At 56.3% G+C, this 11,564-nt stretch overlaps 2 protein-coding genes across 3 annotated transcripts in view; both read left to right on the forward strand.

Annotated features, from left to right (window-relative positions):
• The window catches only part of MEI1 (meiotic double-stranded break formation protein 1), a 39,661-nt gene extending 36,450 nt beyond the window's left edge, over window positions 1-3,211 (forward strand). The window contains exons 28-31 of the mRNA XM_075078287.1: window positions 49-155; window positions 1,001-1,132; window positions 1,478-1,587; window positions 2,927-3,211. Of these exons, the coding sequence (XP_074934388.1) occupies window positions 49-155; window positions 1,001-1,132; window positions 1,478-1,587; window positions 2,927-2,972 (395 nt within the window). The 3' untranslated portion in view covers window positions 2,973-3,211. The remainder of the gene's footprint in view (window positions 1-48; window positions 156-1,000; window positions 1,133-1,477; window positions 1,588-2,926) is intronic.
• Window positions 3,212-3,615: 404 nt separating this feature from the next.
• CCDC134 (coiled-coil domain containing 134) lies at window positions 3,616-11,115 on the forward strand. 2 transcript variants are annotated; one of them, XM_075078332.1, is made up of 7 exons: window positions 3,616-3,706; window positions 7,785-7,902; window positions 8,158-8,279; window positions 8,526-8,610; window positions 8,894-9,075; window positions 9,315-9,386; window positions 9,764-11,115. In XM_075078332.1, the coding sequence occupies exons 2-7, from the start codon at window positions 7,800-7,802 to the stop codon at window positions 9,887-9,889; spliced, it is 690 nt and encodes a 229-aa protein (XP_074934433.1). In that variant the 5' UTR covers window positions 3,616-3,706; window positions 7,785-7,799; the 3' UTR covers window positions 9,890-11,115. The 2 variants fall into 2 exon arrangements, with proteins under 2 accessions (XP_074934433.1, XP_074934440.1); XM_075078339.1 differs by having other exon boundaries at window positions 8,894-9,063.
• The last annotated feature ends 449 nt before the right edge of the window (window positions 11,116-11,564 follow it).

Here is an 11,564-nt window from a genome sequence, read left to right on the forward strand (position 1 = left end):
TTGGCTGATATTAAAGCTGTCTTTGATTGGCTTCTCCTTCTCTCCCAGCCCTACATGTTGCTTCACAGCCCTGGCACCGATTCCTGCTCTTCACACTGCTCAATGGGGGCCAGAAGTCCTTTCTGCAGCCGGAAGTTCTCAGGCTGATGGCTTTGGTGAGCAGGGGAAGGGCAGGCTGTTCTCCATTTTTCCCAGTATGTTGGTGCAGTTCATGTGGGTCAGTTATTGGAACTTAGTCCCTACGCACACGCAATCTCAGATACTGCTGTGGCTTTGTCTGTCACTATATTTGTGCTCTATAATAATGATACTTTCAAGTTAACTTCCCTTCCGCACCCTGCAGAAACTCACTGCTGTTAGTGAACACATCTTGGTCTTCTGGTGTTTGTAGCGTTTATTTATATGATCTAGGAGCCCTGGAGTGGAGAGGGGAAACCCAAAGAGAACATGCAACTGCTGTTGCCAGTCAGGGAGCATGCTGTGGTTCTCCAGAGGGCCTCGAGACCTCTGCTTGCCATCACAGCTCATCTCCCCATCTTTGACCTTACAGACCTGACTTTTCAGGGCAGGGAGTTACCTACTACCCTGCCGTACCTGGGGCCTGCGAGCAGGAGAGGGAATGTGGTCCTACCCAGCAGAAATACCGAAGATAAAGCCCTCATAGCAGTGGACAAGAGGAGGGGGTTATTAATGTGAACTTTCCCCCTCCAAATACATGATGGGTCTGTGAAACTTTGTTACTTGTATTTTACTTTTTAAAGGTTACCTGGTTCGTTTCAGTTCCTTGCCGACCTAAACCAAAATAAGTCTGGTTATAAATCAGAGCGCTGTCAATGCAGATATTTGCACTGGTTCTATTAGAAGTGATATAAAAGTCAGGTCTGTGGTTAAGGTGCTGCAGCATCCCATTACATAGAAGAGGTCTTTCCAGGAGATGAGTCACGGTTGGAATCTGTGGGTCTTTCACTATTTAATGCCTCTATTTTTTTCCTTGTTCAAGTTTCTGAGATATCAGAGCAGCAATATTATTTCTCAAAAAGAAATTAGCCAGATTCTCCAGGAGGCAGCAGAAGCCAACTTAGCAGAGCTGCCTGAGGCCACATCTCGTGCTCTTCACCTCTTCCTCTGTCAGGTAAGAGAGCGGTGACTGCCTTGAAAAATGAGAAGGGAATCCCTGGGGGATTGCTTTAGCCTTTGATGGGGAGTCATAAACTTCCTTTGAGGAGGTTCAAGATGAAGAACAACCCTGCAGCTGCTAGCTTGGCCTACTGCCTTGAGGGATGTTCGGTGAAATTGGAAAGAGTGATGCCAGCAGCTGCCTAAATTGTGTCATCATATTGGGTGGCCCCTTGATTCCCCCCAGATCAAAGTTTGAAGGTCTCATTGCTCTGTGTGGAGATGAGGGAGGGAGATATAAAGGAACAAGGCCAACAGTTTCCTCTTGGTCTGGATGTCATTCTTTCTTCTGACTGCTCAGATTCAGAGCAGTCATTGCCAGGTGGAGCCAGTGCAGTCAGGGACCATTCAGACCTTGCTGAAGCGCCTCCTGGGACAGAGGAGCACTTGGGTGAAACATCAGGACATTGTGTATCCTTTGCTGGGCCTTGGAGAGGTGATATGAGGCTGGTAGGTGTAGCAGCGGTAGAAGGGATACTTAATCCTTCCCTTGTTCCAGCTGAAGGCACACAGAAGTGGAAAAACTCTGAGTAGTTGCTACACTTGGCTAACTTTGGGATTAAAGACTTAATCATCCCCAAATTTGGGAAGATATTTGGGAAATGAGGAGACGTTTGGGATGAAAGATGGGTGTCTCTGCTGGGATTGCATTCATCTCTATGGCAGAGGTGGTCTGATGAAAGCAGAGCAAGGCAGGGAGCCCGGGACTTCAAAGCAGTAACAATTCCTGTATTGATTTCCCTGGAGGATGAGCAATCACTTTACCTCCGTCTGTGTGCTAACCAGCGCCAGTGTGCCTGTGAAGTCGTGGGAGCGCTAAGATGACTTGAGCACTTTCAAAGTACAGTGAGCATTTGGAAACTGCTGAGTGGGGTTACCAAATTGTGCGCTGCTTGGCCTCAGAGTCCTCCACTGAGAACTGAATCCTCCTCTTCTCCGTGGATGAGAAGCAGGACCTGCTCCCACATTACTTGTGGAGAAGGAGGGAGCCTGATGCAGTATTTGTTTATTTCTCAGATTGTTTGCTTTTGCCTTCCTGTTTCATCACACCACATTGCCCCAGACAGGTAGCAGCGGTGGAAGTGGCCCCAGTAGTGATTTCCTGTCGGGGTGGGGACTTCCTCCACTGTGGGACACTGTCACCAGCCATGTGCAGGGCCTGTGGTGGGTGAGGTGTTTGTTATTTGCGAGGCGTGCTTGTCCTCATGCTTACCCCCAACGTGATGCTACCGCTCTGTGGTGGGATGCTCTGAGTGCAAGTTGTCCAGGTGGAAACCATCCGGCCCCAAGAAGTTTCTCTGCACTGCCTTTGCTTGTCTGTATGGGGTTGAGGGAAGGTAGACAGGAGGTCTTGTTACATTGCTGAAGGTGTTTCTAATTTCTGGCTCTTCCATGTACAAAGAAGCCTTCAAATCTTTGTTGTTAGGAAGGGCTTTGGATGCACTCAAAGCTCAGCAGTGGTGGGTACCTGAATAAGATAGTCATGAACATGGAAGACAAAGTCCTCTAGTCAAAACCAAGCTTTGACATCAGTTTTTCTAAGAAAGAACTTTCTTCAGGTTCACCCACTCTGGTGTTTCTCACATGGGTTTTGGGTGTGTGTCTGTGTGTGTGTTCCATGGCTTGGGGGAGAGTTGTTTTAGTAATGAAAACCTCCCGTCGGTGATGTGTGAAATGCAGGAATTCCAGTAGCAGGATGGAGTTTCAGCCATGCCTTCCCTTTGGTTTCCACTCATGCTGTGAATGGCAGATGTCTGGGAAATGTGGCTGTGTCCCTCTCACACATTGGAGACTGAAATGAGAATATGTGGTGCATGCAGCAGAAGAACAAGGCAAGAATGGAACAGGAGACCTCATCCTGCCTTTTATTCCCAGTGAGCAGTAGAAAGAAGATGGACAAAGGAAGTCATTTGTAGCTAATTTTCAGAAAAAGGTTTGTTGACAATAATTTATAAAGCCCTGTTATTGAAATGGCTCCTTGTTTCCTTTTCTGTGTGGGATGAAGCTTGGCTGGTGCTCTTTGGTTATCAAAATACAGAACTGCCTGGTGAAAACGATGCGGCACATGGGCGGCAGGTGCTAGGGAAGAAGGGCTCTGCTCCCCTGCCTTAGCTGGTGGTGCTGCGGGATGGCCCCCGTCCTCCGGGGCGGCCGGGCTGCTGGGGGGCTCCAGCCCCGACCCCTGGGAAGGGGTTAGCAGATACACCACTTGCCCCACTGGGAAGAGGAGACTTCTTCCAGTTCACGGATGCTCCCCCAGGGAACAGCCCCAGACCACCGCTTTCTCCTTGGGGCGTTCATTACCAAGGTTCCTTACCTGGCAGAGCCGGGGGAACCCTCACGCAGCGGGACCAGCCCCGGGGGCCGCATTCCCGACTCCCCCCAGCCCCGGGGGGCCGGGCCGGGGCCGGGGCGGGACGGGAGCTCAGGAAGTGACGGGGCGGGGCGGGGAAGCGGCGGCGGCGGCGGCGGCAGCATGGCAGCGCGGCGGGCGTGAGCGCCCAGCCCGGTACCGGTGCCCGGGCCGCAGGTGAGTGGCAGCCTGCGGGAGGGGGCCGGGGGGGGGTGGGTGGGGTGTCTCGGCGGGACTGTGGCGGGACAGGGGGAGCCCGCGGACCGCTCCGGGGAGCACGGGGTGGGCAGGGCGGCCCCGGGGGTGCCTCCCCGGACCTTTGGTTGAATAGCTTTGCCCCCACCCGGGGGGCTCTGCCGTCGCCCCGTGCTCCGGCTGGAGCCCCGTGTTGGAGCGGGTGCAAGGAACAGGCTGCCGGCAGCACCGGGGAGGCAGCCCGCTATCCCCCGTGGGTTTGCATCCCCACCCAGTAGGTTTGCATCCCCCCCACGTGTGCTGCCGGCTGCCTCCACTTGACACGGCTCTGGGTGGGTTTCCCAGCCGGGTGGTCTCCGCTAATCCGATTTCCACGCCTCCGTCCCCGCGCGATTGCCATTAGTTTCAGCGGTGCTTGACAGAGAAGCCTCAACTCCCGGTGCCCGCGGCCGCCCGAGCCCCTCGGGGTGCCGCTGACCCCCTCCAGCGGGCTGGGGGACACGGGGGTGGCTGGGGCGGGTCCGTCCCTGGTGGAAACCACAGCAGCTCGCTGGCTTCGTCCGGGGCTGCCTAACGCGGCTGGCAGCCGTCCCTACGATATGTGAGATCTGGTTTTGGTGGTGGAGGGACTTTTGAGGCAAGCTGATGTAAACGGCTGTTGTCGTTTCACTGAAGCACCTGATCCTTTAAGCCCTGTATAGAAATGCCCCAGCAGAAGAAGTCTGAGCAGCCTGTGTTTCACTTCTCAAGCTTTTGGTTCAGCTGTGACAAGAGATTCATTCTCATCTGCTTGACGGAGGAGTGGCTCAGAGATGGATTCGTGGGGCGGGGAGTTTTCATTCCTTGTTTTGCCACAGTGTGCTCCCGGGCCAAGCTGGCCGATGATGCTTTCCCCTGTGTGTTTCGGTGCCCTGCGGAGGGGAGGGGTGGGGGTCCTGCGAAAGTCCCTCTGGGGAGCCAAAGCGTGGCAGCATAGCTCTGCCTTGGCAGCTCATTAAGCGAATAAATCCAGGGGATGCTCAGTTCAGATGGGGCTCCTGCAGGAGAATTTATAAAGTCATTAAAAATATTTTAATGGAAAGCACTAACCATCTATAACACAACATCTGTTGTCGTGTCTTTGGAAAAACATGTCTAAATTAAGAGGATGGGAGACAGCGAGACAGACTGGTGGGCTTTCTGCTGAAGCAACCAGCTGGCCGGGGCTGCGAGGGAATATTGGTGGAAACTCCTTTCCATCTGTAGCATCAGGCCAGGACCTGGCTTCCTGGACTGCTCTGGGAGCACAGGGCAGAGACGATTTGGCAGGGATCAGTGCAGGGAGGGAGGAGAGGAGCAGCTCTGCAGTGTTTCTGTCTCATCTCATCCCTCAGCGGGTGTGAAAACGCAAGGGAGGGTTCGCGGGGAGAGCATGGAGGAACATCTGCAAGAAGCTTTGGCATCCTTGCGCTTACATAGTCCAGCCTGGAGAGGAGGGAACGTCTTCTGCTATTAAAATGGGGTGAAATGGGCAGGGCAGCAAAGGGAAGTAAGCTCAAGCTATTCCCACGTGCCATTAGCAGCCTCACTTTTCCTGTGGATGAAGACCACAGCTTCTCTTGCTTCGTTTTCACTGGGGTGTTTCAGCCCTGATGGACGATGGTGGTCAGTAGCTCTGATGTGAGCATGAATGTCAGCAGGGAAGGGGTCAGACAAAAAGATGATGGGCTCCTGGTATGGCGTGGTTCTCTGGTCCTCCTCTTCTGACCTCGTCCCACGGCACAATCTGTAGGGCTGCCTCAGGAGGATTTGTAAAGTCATGAAAAAATTTTTCATTGAAAACACCAACAATCTATAACACAGTGTCTGCTGTCGTGTCTCTGGAAAAGCCCATCTCCGTTCTGAGACTTGAGGGCAGCAAGGTGGGCTGGTGGGCTTTCTGCTGCAGCAACCAGCTGGCCAGCAACTACTTTGGCCAAGAGCCGTGCTTTGCTCTGCTGTTGCCTGAACAGGTTTCTTTGCAGCTCAAAGTCACAGCCATGGGGCCTTCTCCAGCCACCCGGCTCCTGTGTCAGAAGCAGGGAATGTGGGAGCCCCTGCCCTGACCAGGCATGCTCGGATTGCTGCAGGCAGTGTGGCAGAGCCATCGCAGGCAGCTGTTCTGCTGTTTGCCTTTCAGTCTGGTCTGGAGGCCACCAGCTGCCTCTGAGGTCTTTTTCCAATTCGCCATGAGCACAGCAAATAGCCAGCCTGGTCCTCATGTCGTGTATATGATCTGAGGGCAAACAGGAGCCCGGGTCCCAGGGCAGTTGCAGTTTGTGCTTTTGAGTTGCTGTTCTTCCTCCTCTCCAAGACCCTGGGAGGGAGCGAGCAGCTATGGGAGGCTCTGCAGAGGGGGGACTTGCACCCCCTCACTGAGCCAGGCCCCAGGCCCTTGAGTCGTGTTTGTTGGCAGGTGAAGCAGTCTATCGGAAGCTGACCAGGCTGGTGGGTCTAGCAGAGCACCTGCTTGCCTGGGCTGGATAATTTCTCCTTACGGCCTCAGCCTGTTGGTGTGCTTTGTGGCCTGCAGGGTGGCTGGACTATGCCTTAAGCCTTGCGCCACAGCAGGCAAAGGGGACAGACCCCGGTCCCCAGCATGAGATGCTTGTGCTCTGCATTGCACCTGAAATGCAAGTTGTGATGAGGAGCCTGTTCCAGGGTCAGCTGTGTCTTCCTCTGACGCTGGTTGTAGTTACTCTGATCTGTTCCCTTCCAGGGATGCTGCCTTTTGCAAAGTACAACAGCAAAAAGAAATGCAGAGGGTTTCTCATGTTTGCCTGATGCCGTTTCCCTGCCTGAGCTGGGGATGTGGGGGTGCTTGGCTCAGCCTTGGTGGGAGGTGGATGGTGGGACTGGGAGATGTTGCTCCTCACAGAGCTGGGAGAGCTGCCGGTGGTGCCCACCTTGCCTCACTCATGGGCCTGGGGTTGAAAATTATATTTGGTTAAAAAAGAAAAACAATGAAGGGCAAAACAGATTTGGTGTGAAGAAGGGGTTTGTTTCTGTTCCAGTGTTAGGACATTGCAGAAGGAGGCTTGGCTGGGCAGGCAAGCTCGGGCTCAGGAGGGGAGTGGGGAAGCAGGGTGAGGGCAGCTCTGGTGGCCTTACGTGTCTGCCTGTCCCTTGGGAGCAGGAGGTGGCTTGGGGGATGCCTCTGAAGGAGCTACCGCTTCAATAATGGCCGGTGGCCACTGCCTGGCTCCGTGGAAACCTCGTCCCTGCAGACAGGGATGTCTCGAGTCCTGCCACCTGGAGACCAACGTACTGTTCTCCTTTTTGAGGTCTAGGCCATCCCAGGGATCAGGGTCCTCGTTCTCAAGGACCTCCTCCTCTAGCCTCTCTTCTGCACATTGGCCTTGTCTGAGGGACCCTCGTGGCCAGGAGTGGCTCTGCCCAACTGCATCCCTGCAGAGCCTCGGGTGCTGTCTGGGGAGGGACATGTTTGGGGCGAGGGGAGAGTTACCACCAGGTCACCCAACTGCTGCTTTTTGGCATGGGCCTGCAGCTGGCACCTGGCTTGTAGCGAGGGGAAGGGTCCAGGTGCCAGCACCCCAAGAGGTGAAGTGAGATGGCTGAGCCGGTCAAGCCTGGTGCTTGAAGGAGAGGTGGACTTCAGCCCTGTGGTGATCTTCCTCCTCCCATTGGCCCTGCTGCTTCAGTTGCTGGGTTGCTCTCACTCACAAACCCAGCAAAAAGCTAGCTGTTATTTCTGGGAGAAGACATAGGACTTATTTTTATTCCTGAATTAGTGGTCAGTCAGATCCCTGGGTGCCCAGCCAGCAGTGGAGGCAGGTAGAGAGGGAGGGGTAGACCAGGATTCCCTCGCAGGGGAGAGTGGACCAGCTGCTGCATTGCCCCATGGTCCTGCTCTGGCTGCCGTCTCCCTCAAAGCCTTCGTGGGCACAAGGGAGAGGCGGGAAAGGACCCTCGTGCCAAGGGCAGTGTGCCCTTGGTCCTGAGCAGCCGCTCTGGGAGAGGCTCGGGTGGCCTCTGCTCAGTAAGTCTCCTCACTGGTCCTTATTGGTCTGTTTTGTTCCAGGCTGCAGCGGCCAACATGGATTTTCTCTTGATCTGGCCCTTTCTGCTGGCACTGCTGCTGCCCTGGGGCAGCTTCGCAGACCTGGAAAAGCAGAGGGTGGACTCTGGCTTGGAAATCTGTATCCTTCTCTGCAGCCTCTACTTGCCAGCCTTGCCAGAGCAGGGGCTGGCAAGTAGAAAGCTCCACACGAGCACCCAGCATTGCTAAGCAGCCCACTGGGTTGTCTGGACAAAGGGGCTGCATGAAACCTGTGTCTCCTCCTTGGGCATCCCATGGAGAACTGGGGGGTCTGGGATGGTGCTGAGTGCCTGGCAGAGGTGGAGAGCGGGAACACGGTAGGAGCATGTTGGTGGCACCCTTGACAGTGGTGCAGATAAGAAGCTGTTTGAGGTGAAGCGCAAGGACCAGATGAACGCGCTGAAGAACCTGATCGAGCTCAATGACGTCAACCAGCAGTACAAAATCATTGACATCATGCTCAAGGGACTCTTCAAAGTGAGCCACAGCATAGGCCACCATACGGGCTCAGTGTGCTGTGGGGCCAGGGAGGGTGGGCAGGAGAAGCGGCGAGTGTCAGGGGCTTCCATGGGATCAAAGAACTGGGCAGGCAGGTGGGATTTAGGACCTGAAGGGAGGATGCCATGCAGTTTCAAGTGGGGTGGCTGGGGCAGCACCCCTGGGGTGCCCTGAGGGCATGGTGAATGGCTGGCAGGGTAGGATGGTAACAGAAGGCTCTGGCAGGTGCTGGAGGACTCCCGGGCTGTGCTCATTGCTGCTGACGTGCCTCCCGATGGGCCTTTCCCTCAGGACGAGAAGATAAAGGATGGTAGGTCTTCTCCAGTCCTTACTCCTTTCCCTTTTCTAGTGCTCTGATGTATCACCAGTATTCCTCCTGGGACTGATTCTGGGGTAGGTACAAAACCCCTGTGCACCCAGACCGGACCTGGTCTAGTCCCTGTCTGTCAGGGACCTTGCTTCTCTGACCAGTTCATACTGGGGAGCCTTCCTGTTTGCCCCCAGCCTCCCCACCTTCCGGCAGGGACATAGGTGCCGGTGGGGCGAGGCACGCATACCAGTGTGCCAACAAGGTTGGGTGGCTGTCCCCACAGCATACTCCCATGTGGTGGAGAACACCGCCTTCTTCGGGGACGTCGTCCTGCGCTTCCCCAAGATTGTGCACCATTACTTCGACCGCAACTCCAACTGGAACAGCCTCATCCGCTGGGGCATCGGCTTCTGCAACCTGACAGGCGTGTTTGAGCAGGGACCCCACTCCCAGGTCCTGGGGCTGGTACGGCTCCCAGTGTCCCCCCCCTCCACTGCCTTCCCTTTCTGCTGTCAGGTCTGGAGTGTGAGGTTTTTGGGTTAAAAGGAGGGCGGGGGGGTGTACCCCACATCTGAGGGATGTCCTTGTGCTGAGGGATGGGGGAAGAGCACAGAGGGGGCTGATGAGGAGAAGGGGACCCCCGTCATGGGTGGGTGCAAGTGGGAGGCACCACTCCCCGACGCGGTCTCCACTCTGCTCTGCAGATGGCTCAGGAGCTGGGAATCAGTGAGAAATCGCCCGATTACCGCAATCCCTTTAAAACGGACCACTCTGAGGTAAGACAGCAATGCCACCAGCTTGCCCCGTGGGCTTCTCCATCCCATTGTGGCTCCAGGCATCCAGCTGGGAAGGGAATGGGTGGCTTGGTGGGAAACAGCCAAAAACCCCCAGTATGGAGGAAGCTTGGACGAAACGCATGCATCAAATTCCCCGGCTGGACTGCGGTTGGCTTTGGGTACCCCATGCTGTCTCCCTGCTCCTGTGGCCACCTGCCCATGGGAGCATTGGGACCCCATTCGCCCTGTGCCGCATCCAGCCTCGAGCCCCCTGGCACCATGGGGCTTGCTTGATGATTTTGGTGGGTTTGTGGGGGTTGTGCATCCAGGAGGCTGCGAGGGTTCCCCGGTGCTGACCCCCTGCTGTCACCCTGCAGTTTTTCCCCAGTGCCGACACCTTCCAGAAGGCGCTGCGGGAGGAGGAGAAGCGGAGGAAGAAGGAGGAGAAGCGGAAGGAGATACGCAAGGGCCCACGCATCTCCCGCTCGCAGTCGGAGCTGTAGCATGCGGGGACTTGTGCCTCGCGGTGGGGGCGACGCTGGCGGGACGCAGAGTGACTCGCTCCCTCTCGGCAGCCTCGGGCTGGTGCCCAGCAGTCCCCTTTCCGTTTGTGCCGTGGGTTTTGTTTTGTTGCCTTTCCCTTTCATTCGGCAGGGGCCAGGTGGTGGTGCCGCTGGTTTGCCCCAACAGGGCTGGGGGGAGCTGAAGTGGGGTACCCCTTCCTCAGAGCCAAAGCACAGATGGGAAGGCAGCTGAGCCATCCCCTGGGCTTGTTGGGGTGCTGCCACCTGTGATGGGGTAGGGCAAGGGGGACACACTGTGGCTGAGCCCCACAGGGAGCCCTCCCCTCCGCAGCACAGGTTGTCCCCTGCTGAACGTGCCTCCTCTGTCGTGGGTGGGCTGGAGTGGGCGTCATGCCAAACAGCCTCATGAGCAATGCTGCTTCTCTCAGTTTTGGTTTATTTTTAAGCCGATGATCTCATTAGCACCCCCTACCCGGTTATACCTGGTCTCTGCCCAGCTGCTACCTCTGCCAGATCAGCTCTCCCTTCTTCCCGATGGCTGTTTAATGGAGCACTGTGGTTGAAAAGGCCGATGGCACCGGTTCCCAGCCTGACAGCATCCCACTCTCCCTGGGCGGCCACCGCAGCACATCCCCACAGGCAGGCAAACATGCAGTGAATTTTTGGGAAGGAGGGATTTCAGCTCTTGGCCCTCTTTGCAGGCGATGTGTGCCTGTAGTGCGATCACCGCTGATGCTGGAGGTGCAGGGGGACCAGCCCTGAACTGCTGTGAGCCTGTCCTGCCTTCCACGTCTTGCCTATGCCGTCCTGCCCCCACCTCTCCGGTGTAGGGCTCAGCCTTTCTAATTTAGTCGCCCAAACCCCCTTCTCAAGGGGACGGCCAGCTACAGGCATGTGGGGACAGCAGGGCTGAAGCAGCGAAGGAGCCAGCTGATGGGCTGCAACCGTCTGTTGGGCATCTGGGCTGCAGTGGGAGCAGAGGTGAGCCCCTGCCTCTTCTCGTGGTTGCTGATGCACTCACACCAGAGGAGGCTCTTGCAGAGGGACCATCCCTGAGAACTGGGCACTCTGTGCTGGGCTGGGGACACTGTGGCCTTCAGGAAAGGGGAAATGTCCCGAATTTTTGACTGTGGAGCCAGGTCTGGCCAGCTGAGGGGTGGCAATGGGTGTTTTGTTTTTCTTGAATAAAATTGACTTTTTCTTTTCTTTTTTTTTTTTTTATTTAAGTAAAAGACGCCTGCCTCTTGCTCCTGTTCCTGGTGGGAACGGGCATCGGGTCTGGCCCCTTGGGAGGCAAGGGTCCGTGGGGAGCTGCAGAGGGATGGGGATTCTAATGGAGGAGAAGCGCCGTCTTCCACCTGCTGTTTCCCGCTTCAGCCGGACTTGGGGTGCCAGCTCTGCCCCAGCCGGGTTTTCCGTGGGCAGAGGGGGAGCCGGGCAGCGCTCCCCACCGCTCCCACGCGTGTTCGCTGTGCTCGGCGCCGAGCGTCGCTCCCCGCCGGCCTCCGCCCCCCTCATGAATATTCTAATCAGGAGGGCGGGGGAGAGAGGGGCGGGGCGCCCCATGCTAATCGCAAGCTGCTGATCGCTGACGCGCAATCACACCACGCGCTGCCGCGGCCGTCGATTGGCCGGCGGCGACCTGGTCTCATTG

Source organism: Phalacrocorax aristotelis, chromosome 1 (assembly GCF_949628215.1).
Source record: "Phalacrocorax aristotelis chromosome 1, bGulAri2.1, whole genome shotgun sequence".
NCBI lineage: Eukaryota > Metazoa > Chordata > Aves > Suliformes > Phalacrocoracidae > Phalacrocorax > Phalacrocorax aristotelis.